This window comes from Vespa velutina, chromosome 11 (genome assembly GCF_912470025.1).
Source record: "Vespa velutina chromosome 11, iVesVel2.1, whole genome shotgun sequence".
NCBI classification, from domain to species: domain Eukaryota; kingdom Metazoa; phylum Arthropoda; class Insecta; order Hymenoptera; family Vespidae; genus Vespa; species Vespa velutina.
The window spans coordinates 2752902-2777677 of NC_062198.1; the positions used below are offsets into that span (position 1 = coordinate 2752902).

The 24776-nt window shown below is 27.6% G+C and overlaps 8 protein-coding genes across 17 annotated transcripts; 3 read left to right on the plus strand and 5 right to left on the minus strand.

The window, feature by feature from the left end:
* Window positions 1-1724: 1724 nt before the first annotated feature.
* On the minus strand, window positions 1725-4536 carry LOC124952920 (alpha-methylacyl-CoA racemase). Of its 4 annotated transcripts, XM_047503554.1 has the most exons (7): window positions 4074-4536; window positions 3686-3951; window positions 3408-3549; window positions 3150-3293; window positions 2948-3043; window positions 2797-2844; window positions 1725-2710 (listed from the first exon to the last, which is right to left on the minus strand). In XM_047503554.1, exons 2-7 carry the CDS (start codon window positions 3791-3793, stop codon window positions 2208-2210), a joined length of 1041 nt encoding a protein of 346 aa, XP_047359510.1. In that variant the 5' UTR covers window positions 3794-3951; window positions 4074-4536; the 3' UTR covers window positions 1725-2207. The 4 variants fall into 4 exon arrangements, with proteins under 4 accessions (XP_047359510.1, XP_047359508.1, XP_047359507.1 ...); XM_047503552.1 differs by having other exon boundaries at window positions 2807-3043; window positions 4074-4534; XM_047503551.1 differs by having other exon boundaries at window positions 1725-2715; window positions 2797-3043; window positions 3686-3946; window positions 4074-4524.
* Window positions 4229-6962, plus strand: LOC124952917. Of its 4 annotated transcripts, XM_047503543.1 has the most exons (8): window positions 4229-4545; window positions 4683-4688; window positions 4891-5111; window positions 5225-5502; window positions 5609-5927; window positions 6006-6392; window positions 6466-6701; window positions 6773-6962. In XM_047503543.1, the coding sequence occupies exons 3-8, from the start codon at window positions 4944-4946 to the stop codon at window positions 6837-6839; spliced, it is 1455 nt and encodes a 484-aa protein (XP_047359499.1). In that variant the 5' UTR covers window positions 4229-4545; window positions 4683-4688; window positions 4891-4943; the 3' UTR covers window positions 6840-6962. The 4 variants fall into 4 exon arrangements, with proteins under 4 accessions (XP_047359499.1, XP_047359496.1, XP_047359497.1 ...); XM_047503540.1 differs by lacking the exon at window positions 4683-4688; XM_047503541.1 differs by lacking the exon at window positions 4683-4688 and having other exon boundaries at window positions 4230-4545; window positions 6796-6962.
* On the plus strand, window positions 6962-8029 carry LOC124952922. Its single transcript, XM_047503557.1, has 3 exons — window positions 6962-7342; window positions 7413-7769; window positions 7838-8029. Exons 1-3 carry the CDS (start codon window positions 6962-6964, stop codon window positions 7973-7975), a joined length of 876 nt encoding a protein of 291 aa, XP_047359513.1. The 3' UTR covers window positions 7976-8029.
* An 88-nt stretch (window positions 8030-8117) lies between these two features.
* On the minus strand, window positions 8118-15238 carry LOC124952924 (N-acylneuraminate-9-phosphatase-like). Its single transcript, XM_047503561.1, has 3 exons — window positions 14914-15238; window positions 9194-9677; window positions 8118-9063 (listed from the first exon to the last, which is right to left on the minus strand). Exons 1-3 carry the CDS (start codon window positions 15025-15027, stop codon window positions 8876-8878), a joined length of 786 nt encoding a protein of 261 aa, XP_047359517.1. The 5' UTR covers window positions 15028-15238; the 3' UTR covers window positions 8118-8875.
* Window positions 11042-14890, minus strand: LOC124952916 (neurochondrin homolog). The gene has a single exon (XM_047503539.1). It carries the CDS (start codon window positions 13535-13537, stop codon window positions 11288-11290), a length of 2250 nt encoding a protein of 749 aa, XP_047359495.1. The 5' UTR covers window positions 13538-14890; the 3' UTR covers window positions 11042-11287.
* Window positions 15239-15339: 101 nt separating the features above from the next.
* On the plus strand, window positions 15340-17983 carry LOC124952921 (protein FAM50 homolog). Of its 2 annotated transcripts, none has more exons than XM_047503555.1 (5): window positions 15340-15560; window positions 16275-17006; window positions 17138-17292; window positions 17402-17514; window positions 17602-17983. In XM_047503555.1, the coding sequence occupies exons 2-5, from the start codon at window positions 16349-16351 to the stop codon at window positions 17723-17725; spliced, it is 1050 nt and encodes a 349-aa protein (XP_047359511.1). In that variant the 5' UTR covers window positions 15340-15560; window positions 16275-16348; the 3' UTR covers window positions 17726-17983. The 2 variants fall into 2 exon arrangements, with proteins under 2 accessions (XP_047359511.1, XP_047359512.1); XM_047503556.1 differs by lacking the exon at window positions 15340-15560 and adding an exon at window positions 16008-16025.
* Window positions 17984-18752: 769 nt separating this feature from the next.
* LOC124952925 lies at window positions 18753-21290 on the minus strand. Its single transcript, XM_047503563.1, has 3 exons — window positions 21155-21290; window positions 20740-20911; window positions 18753-20373 (listed from the first exon to the last, which is right to left on the minus strand). Exons 2-3 carry the CDS (start codon window positions 20824-20826, stop codon window positions 19915-19917), a joined length of 546 nt encoding a protein of 181 aa, XP_047359519.1. The 5' UTR covers window positions 20827-20911; window positions 21155-21290; the 3' UTR covers window positions 18753-19914.
* Window positions 20745-24739, minus strand: LOC124952923 (CDAN1-interacting nuclease 1). Of its 3 annotated transcripts, none has more exons than XM_047503559.1 (7): window positions 24224-24739; window positions 23967-24071; window positions 23371-23501; window positions 23210-23289; window positions 23078-23127; window positions 22201-23012; window positions 20745-20921 (listed from the first exon to the last, which is right to left on the minus strand). In XM_047503559.1, exons 1-6 carry the CDS (start codon window positions 24319-24321, stop codon window positions 22628-22630), a joined length of 849 nt encoding a protein of 282 aa, XP_047359515.1. In that variant the 5' UTR covers window positions 24322-24739; the 3' UTR covers window positions 20745-20921; window positions 22201-22627. The 3 variants fall into 3 exon arrangements, with proteins under 3 accessions (XP_047359515.1, XP_047359514.1, XP_047359516.1); XM_047503558.1 differs by having other exon boundaries at window positions 20745-21831; XM_047503560.1 differs by having other exon boundaries at window positions 20745-21831; window positions 23967-24103; window positions 24224-24736.
* Between the last annotated feature and the right edge of the window lie 37 nt (window positions 24740-24776).

Below are 24776 nucleotides of genomic sequence, written 5' to 3' on the forward strand. Positions count from 1 at the left end.
TACACGTCATAGTACAAAATCAAACTAATCCCATAATCGTCAAAGTTAAAAAAAAAAGACTCGTTTATGTTTATATTGCGCAAGATAATCCTGAGATTGAAGAGATTAAAATTTTTAAATATTGAAATTGTATATTGAAATTATTTTAAGTTTCTCCTGCGTTTCCATCATTTTATTGTTTAAACTATTCTTTAAATATTAATTTATTATACTTCGAGTACATTAAAGACTTCAAAATTGATTATAAAATTACCGAAAGTGTTAATTTATAAGTTTTCACGTTTAGAAAACGAGAATTTCAATTTTTACGCATCGTAGTACAAAAAAAAAAAACTAACTCCGTTGTCGTCAAAGTTAAGGAAAATTGTGTAAATATGTTTATATTATACAAGGCCAACTATTCTAAGATTAAAATTGTTAAGTATTGGTATTTTAAATAAAATATAATATCAGTTTTTTGCGCGTTACAATCTTTGTAACATTGGACATGAATTTTCTTAATTTTATCATAAAATCATCTATCCCGAGAATATGGAGTGACCGAATATGCTTCTCTGTACGAGCATCGTAAAACACATTTCTTTGCAATTGGAATACTTTAAAAATTCTACTAGATAATTGCTACTTCATACTCCACAAACATATTCCACATTCAATATAGAATATGGTAATATAGAAATCAGTAATAAGGATACAAGCTTCTTCGCTTTTGCCGCAAATTTCTTGAGGCGCCACAGTACAAAACTTTTTCTTCACAAAAAAAATATCGAAAACAATATTTACGCCAACAATGACAACACGTGTAATTCATGATCGATTTTAATGACAAGGTCTCACTTTAAATACAAAAGTTTTATTTAGGACTTCGTTTTCTCGAATTTTGGAAAAAGCTTTTTATCTCTTTATAAGCTATTCTCGAAAAAAAAATATATCATTTTTTAATATGATCTTGTTCAGAAAAAGAAAAAAAAAAAAAACTTTCAAAAATTCGAAAAAGTAAGATTCTAAGTTAAATCTTCGTCTTTAAAATGAAATCTTGTTGATTAATTTTATATTTTGTAATTTCGTTTTGTTTTTTTTTCCCAGAGAGATATTAATTGCATTTTTAAGCAGCTAAATTCATTATAAATCATATTGTTATTATATATTTTGATAGTTAACATTTGAAGGTATAATTGTAAAGAATTCTGTTTGATTATTTTTTATTGGTGCCTTATCAAATGTGGAGAATTAAAAGCAGTATTTTCGGCATATTTTGCCTGTTTATTACCAAAAAAGGTAAAAATATTGTTCAAGTAAAGAAAAAAATTAAGTGACCTGTATGAAGTAGATGCTTAATAAAATGTCAGTGCTAAAACTGATTTGTAAAATTTTATTTCGTAATTTTAATATCAAAGATGCACCAGATGCACAAAGATGTTCTAGAAGATCAATTAAAGCTGATAAAAATAAAATAAAGCTATTGATTGAAACAAATCATAACAACACGAGAAATTGCTATGAAATTAAATTTGTCGAATTCGACTATTTATGATGATATGAAACGACTTGATTTCGTTTCAATGCTGGATATATGGAATTTACACATTTTTAAAGAGAAATTAATTCTATCGCATTAATATTTGTGATTTACTCTTTAGGCATTAAGTAATGATCCATTTCTAAAATGATTAATAACTGACGAATAAATAAAGTGAATAAATAATGGATTGTCTACAACAATAATAATTCGAGCCATTATTATTTGTTTCGGTCTTTACAAAATTTCTTAAATGATAAAACATTCTTCAAATGAGAATGTCAAAAATCATTTCAATCAGTTTTTTTTATGAGCATGGAATTATGTTACAAACAGAAAAATGTTAAAAGATATTGGATCAAAATGGTCAATATATAATTCAATAAAATATTTATATATTATAAAAAAATTGTTTCTCATTTTCACAAAACAAACAGAAAAAAAAGAAAGTAATTTCCAAACAACCCAATATATTGTATTTTATTTTTTTTAAATATATACTTTCCATTTAGTTGGCGTTAATCATCATAACACCAGGCGTAAAGAGCTATAAAAAATATATTTTTATTGTTTTTATACAACTATTTGTCAATATTATTAGATACTTATTGAATTGTATTGAAATATATTATTATTTGTAATATTATTCAATAGCATATATTAAATTTATTGTAATTGTAGGATAGCTTTATAATTTACACTGAGATAGACCTTGTATAACTATACCATTTGTTAAAAAATTATCTATCTCTTTAGAATTAAATCCTAATTCAGTAAGAATTTCAATACTATGTTCTCCTTGTTCTGGAATTTTACGAGTTGCCATTGAGATACCAGGTGTACGAGATAATCGTGGTGCAGGATTTGGTATTGCACAATTATCTTCTGTAACTTGGAAAGTTTCATTTTCTTTATTATGTGGATGATGATGTGTATCTTTTAAATTTAAAATTGGTGTTACACAAGCATCCACACCATCAAAAATAGCACACCATTGAGCCTGCGTTTTTGTTTTAAATATATCAGTAAACAATGCATGATTTTTATCAAAATTTTCATATTGTGATACTTCATCCTCAGATAAACCAAGTTTCTCTAACAAAATATTATAAAATTTTGACTCAATAGCACCAACTGCCATATAACGTTTATCCTTTGTTTCATAAGTATTATAAAAATGTGTGCCAGTATCTAATCTACAAGAATATGTTTTAATTACTATAGATAAATTACAATCCCATAATAAAATAGGAAAAAAAAAGAAATAGTATCCTCACAAATTCTGACCACGTGGGTTACCCCAAAGAGCATCCACTGACTGAGACCTGAAGAACCAACTTCCTAAATATGCTATACCTTCTACCATAGAAGCATCTACAACTTGGCCTAAATTACTACGATTACGTTCAAAAAGTGCTAAAATGATACCTAAGGCACATATTAAACCACCACCAGCAAAGTCACCAACTAGATTGACAGGCGGTGTTGGTTTCTCTTTAGCACGCCCAAATAAAGAAAGTAAGCCTAAATGAAAACAATTCATTTGCTAAAATAATAAAATATATAACAACTTTGCAAAATAAAAAATATTAATATTTATACATTTGAAAAAAAAAATATATATTAGTACCTGATAAACTTAGAAAATTAATATCATGACCTGCCATATCTGCATAAGAACCTTTTTGCCCAAATCCAGTTAATCTGGCATAAATAATCCGTTTATTTATCTGCATTATATCATCAGGCCCAATTTTCATTTTTTCCATGACACCTATTACATAAATTGTATTAAAAAAAAAATATATATATATATATATATAATGACAGAAAATAAAAATAGAATAAAAATTTTATTTTTAGATTTATAGAAAACTATGTTATTCACCTCTACGAAAAGGATCTATTATTACATCAATATCACTACACATTTTCTTCAAAATATTTATACCCTTCTCTGTTTTCAAATTTAATGCTATAGATCGTTTTCCTTGAGCAACAAAATCTGGAAATGTCTGGAAATTTCCAATCTAAAAGAAAAAGAATATATAATAATAATAATAATAATAATAATAATAATAATAATAATAATATTTATAGCAAATAAATAAACTCATTAATATAGTAAAATTGAAAAATATTCTTACTTCAATCTATTGTACTTACTTTATCTACTCTTATTACAGAAGCTCCAAATTCTGCTAATAACATTCCACAAAATGGTCCTGGTGCAAGTCCAGCCATTTCAATAACTTTTATCCCTTTTAATGCCATGTGTAGTCAAAATTAAAACTTACTTTTGTTAAAATTACTTTATTATTAAAAAATGGTCGTCCAATAAAAATAATTGTTTTCACTGTACTATATGCATGTCTTCTTGTTGCCTTCAAATGTTGCCTGAGTGTGATATTCAATATACTTCCTTTGCTATACTGGTAAAATATGAAATATATAAAATACATCTAATATGCATCTAGTTAATATACGATATATAGTAATATAATATAATATATATATAATAATGTAATAATAATATATAATATAGTTAACATACAAAAGACAAAATACGCAATATATACTATCTTAAATGAACTTTTCATTTATTTAAATACATATATAAATAATGTATTATGGTTGAATATGTGTGCGTGTGCTGCGTAATAGATATATATATATAGCATAAGGTCATGCGTTCTTTTCTGTTACTAAGCAACGTGATGACGTATTTATAGTACAGTCAATCTTAAGTAGAAAGAAAAAAGATTTTACTTTTTCTTTGCCTGAAGCAAAATTATCCCAAATATGACTGAACATTTTCGAACAAAACCTTAAATATTTATCAAGACTCTACCATAGTGCTGAAATTTATTATTTACAATGGATAAAGCATGATTTAAATATATTTTATTTTATATTATTTGAAAGTTTAGAGTTTAAAACAGTGTTTACTTGAAGTTAATTATATATTTCAATACAAAAAAAAATGATACGATTTCACAACAGCGAAATTAATCTCAAAAGCAGTGGTACGTATAATGTATTTATTATATTCTTTATATAATAGTTTTTGAGTCTTTTTGTTTGAGTACCTATATATAAGTATTCTTTTTTGCATGCATGTATATTCCAAACCTATGACGTTCCAAATGTTGCCTGAGTTTAGAGTAATGTGAGTCTTAATTTTTCCAAAGCTATTTGCCAATATATAAATTTGGCCATATTTTTATTATTTACAAGTTAATATGTATATTATATGAAGAAGCAGAAAAATGCTTTTAGTTTATCACAATACACCAAATGTGTTCTATATGACATAAATATAAGAATTTATATAATAAAAAATTATTGTATATAATTATTTTTCTATTTAGTGTATAACTTGGCTGGAGAAAATTATTTTGAACAGTTGTCTGCCTATAACTCTATGCGATTTCACATACGTCGAGTTCTGTTAGCAAAAAGTGTTGTGGATACTAAAAATAAAAAATATATAAATAATAAGAAAAAACAGTTAAAAGTACAACTTCCCAGGAGATACAGTTTAGATAATTTTGTTGACCAATTGGCTTTTGATACCAAGCATCATCCTATGGTATGTTCATATATTTTTCAATGTGTGTCTATATATTATAGAATATATTAATACAATATACTAAATATAAAATTGTTTAAATTTCTTTGATGATATTATATTAAATAAAACAGGATATGCTTCGGATGAATTTAGATAAATATTCTTCACATTACGCAAAAGAAGTGAATTGTGAAGTATATCCATGTAATATAAACAACATAGATCTTTCACGATTGAAAATGCAAGCTACTGATACCGAGAGTAATGATCAAAATATTTATCAAAATCATTCAGTGCCAAAATCAAAAAAGATATTATCACAAAGTCGACAAAAAACTACTGGAAAAAAGCATATCAAAGACTTGAATTCAAAAAAACATAAGCAACATTTACAATGTATCATTCAGAGGTAAGATATTAATTTCGATTGACAATTAGATTTAAGTAATTTCTTGTAATAGCCATAATAATATTCGAATTAACATTAAATGTTGATTAGAATTTTCTTTAAAAAGAAAATGCAGGTGTGATGAAAAACCAATTTATGTTACCTGTGAAAATCCTTTCAAATCACCCACAAATCTGTATCTTTCTGATTCTGATACAAGTTCCAATTCTATTGTACAAGAAGATCATGCTTCTTCGTCATTATCAAGTCCAATACAAACTTATACACGTAAACATACAGAAATCCAAGCGAAAGAGGATGCAAGATACATTAAGTTTGCTTATGAGATTACCAAAGAAATTATTAAAAGTGGTATATATACTGATAAAGAACTGAATGAAATATTTAAAAAACATTTAAAACGATATAGAACTACACTTGATTTGGTAAATATATCCCTATTTATATAAGTTGTAACTTTAAATTAAAAAATATATGAAAATCTTATTTTATTTCTTATATAGCATAGAATGTTAAAAGAAATATATCAATTGAAGACTTTCTTAAATATGCCAGAAAAATCTGATGAATCGGATGATGATGATATAGAATTTTTTAATATAAATCAAATACAGCAACATGAAATCAGACCACCAACCCCACCAAAGGTGCTGGATGAGAATAAAGTAATAGGAAAGTTATTATCCTATCAAAAATTAATGGAAACTCAATGTAATAAAAAACCAAGATGTAGAAAGTCAGTTGTTTTGATTGATGCAAATCCAGAACTCCTTGTAACAGAGCGTGATGTGCTTACATCATTATTAGAAGTTGGCATAGATCCTAAACAAGCAGAAAATATTTGTAAGAGTTTACAGAATAAGAGCATGGAAACAGTCCTTAACAATATGGTATAGTTTTCATAATCTATTTTGTTACATTATATTGCAAAACTATTTTTAACAGTTCATATAAATTTTATAGGCAGAATTAAACATAGAAACATTTTCTAATAAATCAGAAGATGTGAATTTTCAAACAGAGAGTACAACTTGTATAGAAATGAATGAAGATGAATACGAAGATTTTATTAACAATGAGATATTGAAAAAAGAGAATAATAAGAGTTCAACCACTGATGATCTTTCATCAAAACAAGATGAAATAATCCAAACACCGCGAAACCCAGTAACTCTACTCAATGATAATTATACAGAGCCGTAAGCTACTTTTATTTTGCTTCATTATATATTTCTGTAAAAACTTGTAAAAATGCGTATAAAAATTTCAGTTTATTTATTTTGTTATCTGTAGCAAACAGAGCAGCTGATAATATTTGTTACTCTGTATATAGTTAACAAATAAGTTTATATTTTTGTGGTGTAAAATATATTGATATTGTGTTAATTGTATATACATTAATTATATTAGTGTATGTAACAAGTAATTGTAAAATTATAAATAAAATTTATGCACAAGAATGTGCTCGACATTTTCACGATTACACCAAGAAGAGCCATTGAATATTGCGGATGAGATCATTCAAACAGAAGAAGTACAAATAAGTGTTGGTTCAAGAAAAAAAATAAACAAATTAGGAGTACACATAACAGAAATGTATGAAGAAAAGAAAAAAGTTATAAATGAAAATATGCAGATTCCAAGTATTGTTCAAACTGATGTCCTCGCATGGAGTCGTGACAAAATAGCTGAAATCAAAGCCAATACATCACATATTACTGAGAATAGACCAGAAGAAAAAAATGGTTATGAATATCGGATACCGATAACTAAATCAACACAAGAACTTTTTTTAAATAAAAGAAAGAAAAGCCCAAACAATTCTCGCATAAATGGCCAGGTTTATTTTATATTAAAATATAAATTATAAGGGAAAAAAGAATACATAACAAATATTGATGATTTTTTAGGCAAGGCCAACAACACAAACGAAAAAATTTAAGAAAGAAACAGCTTCATCAAAACCTGAAAATTCGAAACCTGTTGATAATAATAAGTCGATGAGACGTACTTCTACTAAACTAACAAAAGGTGTATCGCCAAAAAAAGTCAGAGAATTAAATAAATTGGTACCAATTTCTAACAAGATGAAGAATTCTAAAGCAAAAGAAAAAATTAATGAACAGATTCAAAATTTATTGCCATGCGTTTCAAATACTTGTGGTATTTGTATTACGAAATTGGACACGTATAAAAAGAAAAATTCAAAATGTATTACTAAGGACGAGGAATTTGAAAACCATATAATATTACAAAGAAGTGAAAAGGTGAGAAAATTTAACTCAGATGTAGAAAACTTATTTTTTTAAATCATTAATAATTTAACATGATACAGGAACTAGATGAAATAAAAATGAATGTATCAGAATTAAATAAATATGAATCAGTAGCTAACGGAGATATAAAAACTTCTTTAAATGAAATTGAGAAGAATGATAAAGAAAAAATTATAAATGTAAATGATGTAACATAAAATAAAAACATCTTTATAAGTTGCAATCATCTATAATATAAATATTGTATGTATACTTTATGCTTAAATATTAATGCTCTATTTTTTTTATATTTCTGTAAATGTTAAGGACCGTTTAATATTTACAAAAGATACACTTACATCATTGCATACATATTTATTCTTTTATATTTGTAAGTGTAGTATTACAGAGATTCCCATTGTTTCGAGAATATCATGTGAAACTTGTTTTCCTTTATTTTTTTTTTCTTTTTTGTAATAAAAATAAAATATACAGTAAAAAATATATGTCTCGCTTGTGTATATACATACACATAATTTATCTACAAATAATTACACGATGCACGTATAAACGTGCAAGTCCAAACAAGTATGCACAGTTAAATCACTGTGGAACACGAGTATACTAATATTTTATACATTGCAAATAAATTTTGTATAATAGTCTATTTGTATCTATTCAGAATAAGACTTGCTTATTCCTTTCATTATCACACTCGGGTTGTTTTATCCCAAGTTCATGACTATATAGGTCTATTTGTGCACTGTGCTTTGTACATTTGTTACATCTCTTTTTTTTTTTCAGAGAATTCGAGATACAAATACTTAAGTATCATAATATAAAATACAATTTTCAACTAAACCATTGTAGATACTTAATAATGCTTAATAATTAAAAATGGTAACCATAAAAGAAAATAATAAGACAGTATTCGCCAAAGTACACTAAAGAGAAATAAAACAAGATCTGTGATATTCGATATATGCAGGCTAATGACTGTTATTTGTAATATCTAACACAAACTCAGTTAGCTATTAAAAATATAACAAGTCACTTTTGAAATGTATATAACTACACTATATACCATAAAAAAGAAAATAAAAGCATTCAATATTGCATTAACTGCCATCAGAAGCATTAGAGGAAGTATCTTCAAGTTCTGGAGCACCTGGTTTACGGTTCAATATATTTGAAATATCCATTAAACGTCTTACAGTAAAATCTGGTTGTGGATCTTCTATAGATAAGCGTGGTTTATCTATAGTAGGTATCCATACAGTGGCGCCAAAGCCTGCTTCTATTCCACCTAATTTATCAAAACATATTATTAATAGATTTATATATTAAATGTATTTTGTTTGCACAAACGTGAATTATTACATGAATTATTAAACATGTAGATATTTGATGTTTTCTATTATACATAGATAACATACCTAAGATATCTGTTTCTAATTTATCACCAATCATTATACAATTACTTGGTGTCACATTAAGAAACTGACATGCCTCTTCAAAAATTCTTGCTTCTGGTTTTTCCCATGGCAAGTCACCTGATACTAAAATAATATCAAAGTATTGTTCTAATGAAAGCTTTCTCACTTTCTCCCATTGCGCATTTGATGGTCCATTCGTTATTAATCCCAATAAATATTTTTTTCTCAACCGACGAAGTAATAAGATTGTATCAGATTCTAATGCCAAATATTGATATCTTAAATATAGCCAACGTTCGTAAATTTTTTTGGCTAAATATGAAAACTTTTCTCCTAATGCTTTATTCCATAATATCATTCGCCAGGCATCTAATGTGCACGTGATATTATCTGGACATTTTCTGAAGAGCTTCAAATATGTAGTTGTAACTTTTATGGATACTTCTTCAGGAATTCCATATTCTTGTGTCAGCTCCTCGGCCAGCTAAAGATACATATATAATGTCACTGATTAGATTTAGATTTTTCTTTCATTTTTCGTTTCAAGTAATGTTAAGAATGATGAATGAAAATGAAAAATGAGAGGAAACTAAAGGATAACAGTGATCACCACATTCAATAAATTTCTGTTTATAAAAATACTTTCATATTACATTATAACACTTGTTTTATTAAACACAAGATGTTATAATATATGACAAATTAAATTATTAATTAAACAATGTAATCATAAATAAAGTATAATTCTTTGAAGTGGATAAAATATTGAACGTGGATATGTACAGTTTAAAAGAGACTTCACAGGATCAAAGGACAGAAGCGATCATTTAGGAGTATAGGACATTAATTCATATTAATGATTACCTAGAAAATGCATTGATTCATTGAAATACTCGAGCCGATTAGTGGACACTCGAAGTAGCACCCGCGGACGTTGCTGTAATCACAACAAAATCAGTTGTGCCAACAACAAATTTATGATGCTCCAACTCTATAAGTTGTGGCTATAAGATTTCTGGATACAGAATCACCCATCCATTAGATTAAATAATAATTAAAAGAGATTAGATATTCGACCACAACTATAAGATACGTTTACATTCATGTTTATGATGAATGTTGTAATTTGTTTTCAGAATCAATAAAAAGAAAAAGTAAAGATAAATCGTAACAGCATTTACTTTAATAAAAGAAAAAAAAAAATGTTTGCCTCATGTTACAAAGTTGTAAATATATTTCTCTTTAATGGCAATCTTATTTTTCTATTTCTATTATTACAAATGAAATTAGGAACATAGATATTGCAATATCTTTATATGTATGTATATTGTTATAAATATTATCTTTTTTATTACATATTAAATTTATACCACAAATCATATTTACTATATTGTAAGTATATTGTTCCTTTTTATATATACATTTTTCTAGATATATTTTCTAAAAAATATTTAATGATAATTTATACAGATTTTTGTAATTTTTTATTACCAATATAAAATTCAATTTTATTATTTCAACAAGATTATATATATATATATATATATAATATTATAAAAAGTTTTTATTTAATAGCATAACAAATTACATCTATAAACAGAATATAAAAAAAAAAATGAATGAGTAAATTAAACATATTCTACAAATATATGTATATTCATAGTAAAAACATGTAGAAAAGTTTTTTTTTAGAAAATCCTGTTTGTTTCCTGATGCCAAAGACAAACTATTTCCAGATACATTAATATCTAAATTTACATTCGAATTACGTACGTATAGACAATTTTGATGAATAGACAAATTCTTAAGAGGTTCTAGAGTTTCAGCTGAATGAAAAGTTCTTGTAAGTAATGCAATCAAATAGCTGTTTATAAGGATATAATTTTCTCATCATTATAATTTAATGTTATAACTGATATATAATAAAATATTAAATTTTTTTAAACATTTTGCAGCACTTTATATACATAAATTATTCGAAGTAGAATACAATAAATTTATAAATTCTATTTCTAATTGTACAAAGCATATAGAATCTTGCAAAAATTAATAAAAATTACTTTTAAATAGATTAAAAATTATTAATAAAAAATTTTAATCTCCAAACAAGTGTTTTCCAAGTTCCATCATACGATGATTTCTGCAAACTGTCAATGCTCCACATTTTTTCAAAACTGCTGCAACACCCTGATCTGCCTGTACCAAATGACATAGTAGATCTTCGAAGGCAGATTTTACATTTGGTTGTAAACTACCTATTTTAACTTTTTTCAAAGTTTCAATAATTTCTTCTGCCCATCCAGATTCAATTGTAAATTGTGATAACCATGGTATTACTTGTAATACTCCAGCCATTGTTTGCATTCCAAGAAACCAGAGCTCCATAAGTTCCATCCAACGTTCTTTATAGGACATAGCAACAACTAGCTCAGTTGGATCATTACTTTCATCTATTATATATGCATCCCATAAAAATCTAATAGTAGCTTGAATATAACGGCATATTGAAAAATCATTCTTTTTAATACGTTTTGCTTGTTGCTTTAATAATAAGAGTCCTAGGACTGCTAAATGACCATGAAGAACTAAATTCTCTGGCATTTGTTTCAATTCTGGAAGATTATTGAAAATGAATTTCAATAAAGAAATATATATGGGAGATTCCTCTACTAATTTGGCTTCTAGCACAGTTATATTCATTAAAACATTGCATATAGAAACCATTGCTGTCCTTGAATCCTTCATTTCTTCTAAAGTTTGTAAATCCAATTCATCTGTTTTATCTGTTTCTTTCAATGCTTTTAAGCGTTCCGATCTTGGAACTGGTGGCTTTTTATAATGTACTATTGTCCAATGATAAGATAAACTTTCAAATAAGACTTCATCTTGTTTGTGAGTAAGTAAAATTTTTCTAGCATCCTCTTCTACTGCTAAATAACACAAAGCTGGTAAAAGTAATCTTAATAAATCAACTTCACTTAGTGGATCACGTGGTATAGATTCAACAGAGGATGATCCTTCTTCATTTTTGGTACTTCCACCTTTAGCACCTGCTTTTGCTTTTTCTGCAAGTTTTCTATTACGATAGGCATAAAATGTATCATTGGCTATTGTTAATACAAATGGCAATACCGCATAAACTTGTGGTCTCATTGCAGTTGTTTCTTGTGCTAGCCATGCTGCAAGTACTCTAATCATTGCACAAACGAAAATACGTTCCTTGATATCAGTTAATTCTTTCATTTTTGATACTGAATTTAATAGGCCAATAATAGCAGCAAAGGCACCTTTCAAAGCTGTATATAAAGATTGTTTTTCTTTTTGTTCTAGATCTAATTGATCTGAGATAATATACATAAGAGAAATTTCAAGAATTACAAAACAAGCTGTAACTAATTCGCCATTTGCAACAACAGTTTTAAGCTGATGACCCTCCAATTGCATTCTAACTTCTATTGATCCTAATTGAATTAACAATAATATAAGTATCTTTGGTTTTTCCTTATTTAACATGGTCCATTCAGCACCTAAGAGATCCATCATAACTGAAGCTAATTTCAAAGCTGGATCTCGTTGATTTTTCCCTATCTTTGAACCAAGAATGTCGCTCAATCCTTTGTGGATACTAAGAGGCCAAGATTCATCTTTTGCAGTCATTGATATCAATTCTTTTCTACAAGAAATCAATAATGCCTGCAAAATACTAGATAATTTAAATTTTCTCTCTGTGTGATCCGTTTCAAAATCACATGCAATTTTATTCATAATTGCATGGAAGGGTACTGTATCTGTCGCATCCCAAGCATCTGGACCATATCTTCCAACTAAAGTGACTAAAATGTCTAGAGCTTCGTCGGTTTGAAAACTTTTCTCCGAATAAATGTCACACATTTTAGATATTGCTTTATGTTCCAGGAGTATTTTTTGACCTGGTAAAAATTGTGCAATGCTTTGTAAGCATCTATAAGCTTCGCTAACAATAATTAACATGTCATCAGCTGCATCTTCATCAGCTTGAGAAATAATTTCAAGAAGAGCAGGTACATGTGTTATCATATCCGGATGGGATGCTAATTCTGGCTCTCCACAAAAGGCAGAAAGGATGGATAGTGCTACTGATTTGTACACTTGTGCTGGACAATCGACAGGAACTGTATCACTTGATAATAATTTCTTTACAAATTTTGTACCAATGGCTTCAAATAGCATTTGTTTAGCAGCTAGATTACAATCCTTGGCATTTACTAATTTAGTTACCATGAAAAGAACTGCAAACTTTTCTGAGTCGGTATTAACCGATTTTAAAATGGCAACGCATTTTTTTACATCCTCTGGAATACTCATATTGTTGCTTTATTCGTATCAATGTATTTTAAATAAATATTTATATGTATGTATATATACAAAATACAGAAATATATCACTGGCCACTTTTCACAAAGTGCATCGAGTAACGATGCTCAAAAATTATAATATATTCATAAGAATCCACAGATTAAGAATGTTCTGGAGTGACGCCTTACACGTACCACTGTCGAAAGGAAACTGGCATAGGAGCTTAGCTAGGACAAACACCTCAAGCACTATAGCCTTGCCCTTTGACACGTTCTCTCTTTCGGTATAAAAATAACTTCTTAGTTTCAATCTATAGTACGTACGTGTAAACGCTTTCGTGAAAAAGTTAAATAAGCTTGCTTTCTTCTTTTTCTTCTTTTTCTTCTTCTTCTTTCTTTTTCTCTATCTCAAAAAACTAATTCTTCATTAGCTATATAATAACGTTGATTTGAATTTAATCCTTCTTATCGATGATATCAAACGATCGAGTTTGTAATAATTTCTTTTTATATATATATATATATTTTTTTTTTTTCTTTTTTATATAATTAAAAAATACTCAATATTTAATTTTTTTTTCCTTTTTTTTTTTTTGTTAAGAATATTGAGCAATTCAATTTCATCAATTATTTTCCAATTGTCTCCTTTGTTTAAGACAAAACATTAACATTCGGAAATCTTCGTTTGTTCGTATCGTTATTCCTTTGAAGAAACTCTTAAGAACGATGTGCAAAAGTAAATACGTGGGTGGTATCCAAAGAAGAACGTTAAAAAACACGTTGCTTCGTTCGTAAGCACTTTCTGCGTCTTGCGCTTAGAAGACGATGAGAAGATACCGAGGGGTAACGGCGCGGTACGTACGAAAATAGTCGTCGCGAAGAAAGTGCTATAACGGGGAGTCGGCTCGAATTACAATCGCCAAGGGGGACGTATCTATTTCGGGTATGATCCTCGTTGCCGAGAAGGGAGAACTTTCAAAGGGTAAAACGTCGCGTATCTTCCCGCGAAGCTTCGTTGCAGGAGCAACGTACATAAAACGAGACACGTCTGACCTCTGGCGACCTACCGATTCACTCTCTCTCTTTCAAATCTATACTATACGTAATTATATATGAATGTATCATTGAACGGTACGCATGTATACTATGTGTGTATATATATATATATATAATATATATATGCTACACCACCGAACACACATCATACATACATACAACATGCATATATATATATTATATATATATATATATATACACAAGTATATTATACAGCATAGATAAGATGAAAGAATGAAAGAGACGGAATGAGAAAAGGAAAGGAGCAAAGATAGTCTCCTAAATATAAATGGTTTGAAACATATTATATACATATACATATATATATACCTTTCGACAGGTTCGACTATCAGCTTTTCTCGTTTCGATGAGAGTATTGTCCAAATCGAAGAAGATAGCATTTATGCCAGCCAAGCGAAAGTTCTTCGTACTGAAAGTCGCCATTGTATTTTAAAAAGGATGCGTATTCTGTACAACCATGCGTCGGTGAATTTGCCAATTAATTTCACTTGATGACTAGCGCATATGAACGCTCGAACGGTCGTCCGCGTTTAACGGTTTTCTTCCCGTCCTCTTTCTTTTCTCTCTCTCTCTATCTCTCTCTCTCTCTCTCTCTGTCTCTTACGTCTTTCCTCCTTCCCACTTTTTTTTATCCTCTTATCAAATGGACGTCACGACGCGCCACGTTCGATTCGCCACACAAGCTTTCCTATTTCCCCTACTCCCATATTTTATTATTGTGATTAGATCGTGAACTCTCTGCGGCTAAGACGTCATCATTATATCATTAATTCTTGATCTCGTGATGCATGTTTACTTCATATTATATATCACTTACAGCGTAGTAATTGTGAACTTTGATTTGTACGTACTTTGAAAACGACGGATCATTTTATCAAGTAAAAGAAAAATAAAAGAAATAATATTTGCTTTTCAAGGCATTGTTCCAACGCGATCGATTCACGTAGTGACATCTGGTGAGATATCAAAGAATTTTGTTAATATATTTGACAACTGATAATATTTTTCTTAAACTTTAACTTTTGTCGATTTGTCGTGATAACAATTAAAATAATTAGATTTTCTCCAAGAACAATATTAATAATCTGTAATAATACGTTTAAATTTATATAAATTTCATAATAATAGAACAATTTATTCATCTTTTTATATTTGCTATAAAAATGGCATATATCGACTGAATCTTAAAGAAATATCACTAAGCGCTAGTTGTTATTATATATTTATCATCAGTAACTTTCATTAGTTCTCAAAAAAATCGTAAGGTGTCCCATAATTTCCGCCCGATAACTATGATTTCGAGTACTTCGTGAACAGTATAGTTTTCACTTTCTTGTTGTGAGGTTGTATAACCTATTTTGTACAATTATGTATCAAACCTACATTATTCAGTATTAAGAATCTCTATTATTAGAAAAAAAGTAAAAAAAAATACTTAATTTGTTTGGCTAACAAAACATAATACTATTATTGTGAAATTTTAAAATGTGTTCAATATAATTTATGTTTACTTAGCTTAAACAAAATAAACAGTGAATTTTAGGCCATTGATGCCTTTAATGTCATATAAAATTAAGATAAATTAATTTTAGAATAATTTTTGTATTTATGATAAAGTTATATTTGAAAAAAAAAAAAAAGGCGAAATTAATAAAGTATCTTTATCATAGGTCTGAAAGTATATGAAGATTTTGATATAAAAAAATTGATTATTAATTACATTAATATATTTTTGTGAATAAAAATGGCACACTATAAAGGAGCTGCCAGTGAAGCTGGCCGTGCGATGCAACTCATGAAAAAACGTGAGATTGCACAGCAAGAAATAGAATTGCGAAAAAAGAAAATAGAAGATGACTTGAAAATCCATAATATAGAAAACAAATTTGCCACGCATTATAATGCTGTGGAACAACAATTAAAAACATCTACCATTGGTCTCGTTACTTTGAATGAGATGAAAGCTAAGCAAGAGAACATAGTAAAGGAACGTGAAAGGAAACTTGCACAAAAGGAACAAGAAAAGGAACAAGAAAAAGAAAGAGCACTTGCCGCAAAACAAGCAGAGAAAAATAAACAAAAAAGACAAATACAAGCATTATCATTTAACTTAGATGAAGAGTCTGAACAATCAGATGAAGAATCTGATGCAAAATCTGATAAGTCAGAAAAATCAAAGAATGAATGTTATGGTCCGGTTATAAAAAAAATTAAAAAGAATCCTGATGTGGATACGAGCTTTTTACCAGATAGAGAAAGAGAAGAAGAAGAAAATAGATTAAGAGAAGAATTACGACAAGAATGGGCTCAAAAACAAAATGCATTAAAAGAAGAAGAAATAGAAATTACTTTCAGTTATTGGGATGGATCTGGTCATCGACGTAGTGTAATTATGAAAAAAGGTAAATGTTTATATACATTAAAAATATTATAAAACTGTATGAATCTATGATTGTTTAATATTGTTGTCTCTGTATATTTGTAAATTCAATGGAAGTCCATATTAATTGTTACTAGTTTATACTATTTACAGGTAATTCAATTTATCAACTCCTTCAAAGATGTCTGGAAGTTTTAAGACGAGAATTTAGTGAGCTTAAAACTGTAATGGCAGACCAATTAATGTATGTCAAAGAAGATCTTATTTTGCCACATCATTATACTTTTTATGACTTTATTGTCACCAAGGTATATTATTTATAAATAATAAAAATATTGTTTAACTACTATAATGTATGTGTTGATAGGTGAATGTGTGAACACTAACATTTATATTATATATTTTTATTTATTTCAGGCAAGAGGGAAGAGTGGGCCACTTTTTACATTTGATGTTCATGATGATATTAGAGTTATGCATGATGCTTCTGTTGAAACGGAAGAATCACATGCGGGAAAAGTCTTATTAAGGTATAATTTTCCTGCCTTTAATATATTTATAATAAACTAAATATCATGAATATAAAAATAATAATTATAATTTCATATATATTTTAGATCATGGTATGAAAGAAATAAACACATATTTCCTGCCAGCAGATGGGAACCTTTTGATCCAACAAAAAGTTATGACAAGTATACGGTTTCGGATAAAAACAAAAAGAAGGATTTAATAAAATAATACATTTTAAATTGTATAGGAGATTGTAAAAATCAAGAAAATATTATGTTTAATGTTTTATAAATATTATATAACATAATAGATTAAAATACTTTGTAGGTAATTGTCTTTGGCATTTAATATTTAAAACATATTGTTCAATCTACTTTTATCTAAATTAGATAAGTGACAAAGTATTCAAGTTGTTTATATTTAAATGTAGTATGAATGTGTTTTTATATTGACAAATTAATTATAACTTTGTAAGATAAAATATTATTTATTTAACTTCAATTCCAACTTTTAATCTTTCTGTAAATAGCATAAAATAAAATACGTTTATTAAAGATTTTATATATATATATGTTATTTCTTATTGTACGACAATAAGAATATATTGTACGACATAATTTTATATAAGAGAGAAAAGTTATGAAAGAATCATAATTTTTTTTAAAAGACGGTATTATTTGTTACCATCAGCAGATGAAGCCATTGTTATTTTCGAATCTTCTAATAATTCTATTAGAATTTCTTCATCTACATTTTGCAAAGTACTTATTGTTGATACAGTGCTAACTGGCTTACTTATTGAATGCGCATTACATATATTTGATGACAATTGCATATCTTTTTGTATTCCAGGCTTTTTATAATTTTTATCATTTTGTAGTATCTATCATTTTACAAAATATTAACGATACTTTAAATTATGTTAAAATATTTGAATCACTCACTGAAATTTTTTCGCTTAATTCACGTAATAATTTCTTTTCTTCATCATTAATACAGTAAGGATTATTATTAAAATGGATAACGTCGTCATTGTTATCAATCATATCTCCAAACAACATTGCCATTCTTTGTTTTTTATAAGTAGTATTAGGAAACATTTTTGACTGATATGTGACTAACTGTTAATATCAATATTTTTATTAAATTCCTGTCAAAATAAAAACTCATAAAGAAACAAATAAAATATACTGTTTTATTCTTCTTATTAAATTTATATCCTTTCTTCCCTGTTTCTAATAATTGTTCATGTATATTTCTTATTGCATTTACTTCTCCTTTTATCAACGTTTGTTGATTATCCGAAATTTCAATATTACCCGTGTCATTATGCTTAATTTTTTCACGTACATCCGTAAGTGCTTATTCAAAAATAAAGAAAAGAAAGAGATATTAATTAATAATATATAATATATTATTATATGTAAATGTTCATTCATTTATTACCGGATATATCAGCATATTTATTGTACAAATTAAAAAATTGTTGTGTATTTTCAGCTAATTTTCCAGTTTCATGTGGTACATTCTTTAATATCTCTTTCAATTTTTCACGATTTTTATATTGACATAACAAAGTTTCTTTCATCTCTTTCTGTGTTAAGAATCATCTTAAATATACTTTGTTTTCTCTCTGATTTACTTATTAAAGTAAATAAGTTAGACACGATCGTCATTTAATATGTATACATATATATATATATATTCGAACTTGCAGAATATATTTACCTCTACATTATCATCAAATTTTTTGATAGCAATATCCAAACTCTCTACCTTCGATATTTGTTTTTCCAATTCCTCGTTTATCGTACTTATTTTTTTCAAATCGCATTTATTAAGATCATTTTTCAGATATGTTTTACCGTTGTTTTTATGATTATCTTATAATGAATCGTCCAAATTTCAAAAGACATTCTTAATAAATGCTATATAATTTTTATTACCTTCAATTTGAAGACCTTCTTGTAAACACGTGAAAAATTCAAATTCTCGCCGATAACCTAATGGCGTTAATTCTTTCAATTCAGTTATATCTTCTTGCCAGGTTTCTTTCGTCGATCTATCTATTATCGAACCAGTAATAAATTCAAAACTAATATTTGTATTTACAAAGAAAAACTAAGAAACGAAACGATACGAAGCCAAATATAATAAAAATCATGACGTAAGACCTTAAAAAAATTTTGATTGAGCCGTACTAAATTAAATCGTCCAATCAAAATTCAGGAAAATCAGTCTACGACTACGTCACGATATTATCGTGGTGGAAAGATTTGAATTACATTCATAAAAACTATGACGACACGAAGATTATCGTCGTAATTAAAATGGAAAAAAGATGACGAAAAATACATAAAAGATTGTTGACAAGATTAAATTCTAAGAAATACTATGTCCGATGAAAAATCCATTTGTTACGGTTTATTATCGGGTTCCATGGTAGCAGCGTTTGCACCTGTATTAAGTAACCTGATGGTACCTCTGTTAACCTTCCACGATATTTCAGAGTCTTTAAGGCCTTGTCCCTCCTCATCTTGTATCACATCCGAACACGTATCGTCTGCCATTGAAACGTCATTAATTTCCAAATCAATCGAAGAATTCGATCGTGTATTTGACGTATCCATTTTCAATGAATTTATTATCTCTATCGAGGATATCGTATTTCCTTCAGAATTGCTGTTCGATCGTTCGGAAATTTCTTTTGTATTATCCGATACAATCCAATGATGTCTACCGCTGGCCAATGAATTACGGGGATCATAATTTTTATTTGTTCTACAGAATGATCTAGAAGATGTTTTGCTATCTTCCTCATCGCTACTCCCTTCCGTACAAAGTTCTTCTCCCGATATCCATAATTCTTCTTCTTCCTGCAAAGCGGTAAAGAATTCACATGACATTACTTTTTTTTTTTTTTTTTTTTTTTCGGAATTAATGACCGACAAATTGGTTTTTTTTTTCTTTTTTTTTTTCGTGGGAACGTTTGGAGAAGGGCGGAGGGAGCTAATGAAATTAGATAACTGTACAAACGTACTATTACTATGCTATATTCTCGATATAACGAATCTTACGAATGATATGTAAGCTGAAAAAGGGGGTCAAAGCAATATATATATGTACATGTATATGATGTGTATATATATATATATACATATATATATATATCGATATATATATATATATATATATATATATATATATATATATATATATATTTCGAGTTACGTTCATCTCACCTCTCTTTTTAATCTGGCAAGTTGAGATTGTATTGCCGGTTTCGTGAGGTTATCTTTCCCCGTACGTTTCGATGAATTTATAGACATATTCTATATATCCCCTTTTGATGATGTGTTGTTGTTAGTTGTTCGTTGTTGGTTGTTGTAAGGGATGATCGAATAATAAACGAAACTGAATAAAACTTCAAATTAAATATCAATTTTCGTTATGATCAAGTTAGACGAAAAAAAAAAAAAAAAAAAAAAAAAAAAAAAGAAAAAGAAAAAGAAAAGAAAAGAAAAGAAAAAAAAGAAAAGAAAAAGTACAAAGAAAAATATTTAATGATCGACGATTGTTGGATCATAATAAGTACATATTAGTGTAGATATTTTTTTTTTTTTTTTTTTTTTTTTTTCATGAATTTAAAACGCTCACACCAAAAGAGAGATGCTGAAAATAGGATATCTATTTGTGATCGACAAAGAGGACGAAGTCATCACGGTCTTCCTTTTTTTTGTTTCCTCATCGAGACTACAGTCGAGACTTTTTATCTCTCTTTCTTTTTTTTCTCTCTCTCAATGTTGAATACTTGACGCGTCTGCGTTCGCGTTATCTTGCGATGGTTATATATCTCTCTTCTCTATCTCTCTTTCTCTCTCTCTCTCTCTCTCTTTCTCTCTTTCACATACAATTCAATCGATTCAAGGTATCGAAAGACCTTGAACTAGCAAATGTAGAGCACACATACACACAAAAGAAGCCGGTTAATGTCATTAAGTTTTATACTCTTGATCAAATTCGTTATTACTGATCATTTAATCGATAAGAAGCGATAAATATAATTGATGTTCGCACGTTGATAACGACTTATCGAAAAAAAAAAAAAAATCAACTTGTAGAAAAAGGTGAGACAGATAAACGAGCCGTTATCGTGTACTCGTCCAGACGTTTATTGTTATGCAAAACGTAGTTTATTTTTCACTTCACCAATGAACTTTCACGAAACACTTTTTTTATGTTACTTCGATGTTACATATGTAAAGTTTAACGAACACTACAATTCAAACTGTCGACCAATCAGCAGGCATACTCGCGGAACAATGATATCATAACTTTGAAAGATTTGAATGAATATAAAAATTATGCATATCGATTTCAAAATTGTTATTATTATTATTATTATTATTATTATTATTATTATTATTATTATTATTATTATTATTATAAATAAAAATATTATAAATTATTCTAGAATTTCTTTCTTTCTCTTTATCTCTCTCTCTCTCTCTCTCTCTTTTTCTTTATCTCTTGTATCTTATTTTAGATTTTATGTCATTTAAAAAAAAAATAATAGAAAAGGAAAAGGAAAAAAAAAAAAAAAAAAAAAAAAGAAAAATTAGAAAGAAACATTAACGCAAATTATGAAATAGATCGGTTAAAATGAATTAAAATTAAATTATATTCGAATGTTATTAATTTACATCGATATCACTTTTCACATTCGCGATTAAAATAATGAGAAATGTTTTTCCTCAAATATTTCCTGACGTTTTTCTTGATTCCGTACGTACGATGATAACCGATGCCCGAAAACTGCACACTGGCTTTGAAATCACGACAGCGGCGGCGCTTATGGACAAACACAGCTGGATATATAAATAAGCGTATCATCTCGCTTGCGCGGCAAACCCAGGTGCGTTTCTACCGTTTACAGCCACCGTGCTCTAGTTTTCGAGTTCTTCTTATTCAAGGACGAATTTACATGTATATTAGAGAGAAAAACAAGGATGTATTTCGTTTGAAATGTTTATACGATTGTGAAAGTTGTGATTAAAAAAAAAAAAAAATAAAAAAAAAAAATAAAAAAAAAAAAAAAAAAAAATTAATAAACTATAATATCATTTACAATCACGATGTTGTTGGTTTAATCGAATTTGGATCCATATACGTGATCTCTTCTGGAAAATGATCCATAATGATAAATTTCTTCTCACTGGGTTGATTCAAAGTATTTAAATAACCAAACCAATAAATAACAAGACCAGGACCAAATCTATTCCAATAACTCAGAAATTGTTCCTTTATATATTTTTGATGCATTTCAGGATTACCAAAACGCGCCTTTGATTCAATCCAATTAACAACGAAACCATTCACCGCGATAGGAACTTCCAGTTTAAAATCTGGCGTTTTGTCGTATCCTCTTGATCGTAAATGTTCTTCGTTACGAAATGCGAGATTTCGTTCTATCAAATAATTCTGTAATTTCATCTCATATTCTTGACCTATCGAACTAATATTTTCTTATTAATATAATATAAATAATAAATTTTGATGAAAAACAAATAGAATACATACTTGCCCATAGCATCTGCTATCGGTCCATAAAGATCATCATATAATATACACTATAATAAAAAATGATTAATAAATATAATAAATATTATGATTAATAAGTTATTATATAAAAATAATTCTAAGAGATTTTACCAAATACACCTCATAAGATAGATCCTTATCTTCTATTAGAGTTGTATCCTTAAAAAGTCTGCTAATATCCTTTCGTGAAACTAAAAGAAAGTAATTTAATTTGTTTATAACTATAAAAATGTATAGTATAATTTATGATATTTTAATGACAAATATTTTACCAGTAGAATCTTCCTGGCCACAATGTTTTTCTAAAACATTACGCGCTAATAAAGCTGGTGGTGCATCTATGTCTTTTGCCATTTTTAATAAGATCCCTATAGGTTCTCCATTCTGTACAGCTTCTATGTAACTGTAAATTACAAATAAAGCATATTTAATAATATATCTAATAACAATATTAATAATAATATATTTAACATGTTGATTGTCATGGTACTTTTCAGGATTCTAGTGTAAAAAGTCAATTTAATTTAAACTAGTAGTATTAAACTACAAGATAACTTATAGTTGGCGTCCTAGGCAATAATTACATATGCAATAGTTACACATAATTACATATGTAATGATGTTTTTAGGGTTAATTGTATAAAATATTAATAAACATGAATTCTATTGTTAGTTGTTATTAGTTAGTCTTATTGTTAGTTTACCTACCTATTTATTTTGTATGTAATTATTACTTGTTAGGTTTTTAACAAACTTCGTTAATATTATGATTGTACAGATATAGCCTTCTGTTAATAAAATTTAAATACAACACTACTTTAGGTATAAAATTTCTTTTAAATTCCAAGATTAAATAGAATACACTTACCTTTCATAATAATTTTTATTGGGACCAAACATTTTAGTGTGATTGATCTTCATCTTTTGTTGTATCTCTAACGATAATATACTGTACAATGTATTATTTGGCACACTAAACAAAGGTAAAGTAATTTGTACTTGTCACTGAAATAGTTTTTCATAAAACATAAAATACAAATGCATATGTATTAATTAAATATATGTTATAGTGAAAAATAAATTACAACTATAAATATAATTTTTGTAAACAAACGATTAACCTACTTGTCGTATTTTTCCTTTAACATTTTTGCACAATCCTTCGACAATCCGTGAAATTGTCGAATTGAAGTTATTATTTGATTATACAATTCGAGCTGCATATTTTATTTATTATGAAATGTAAATTTGAAAAGAAATGTATAAAAAATAAGTTCGTCGAACTTTGAAGGATCTTCGTTTATTGTAACAGAATGTGAATCAGTGTTGCCAATATATAAAAATTTTCAAGCTTTTGTAATTAATTAACAAAATCTATTAGATTTTACGAATAATTTAAACAGAGTATATTGTTATGTTTATCAGTATTTTTTTTTTTTTAATAAATATTATATAAATAATAACATCTCTATGAGTTTCTTTCTTTTAGCTTTATTAATGTTTTATCAGAGGGCGCACTAAATGAAGCGAAAAATTCACTTTCGATATATCTTTCTTTGACAGTTAATAATTTATGGTATGCGCAAAGTTATAGCTTGTCAGAAAATCGGTTTTTGAAAAAATGATATAAACACAGACGTATGAAATTTCAAATGTACGAAATTGAAAAACAAATAAG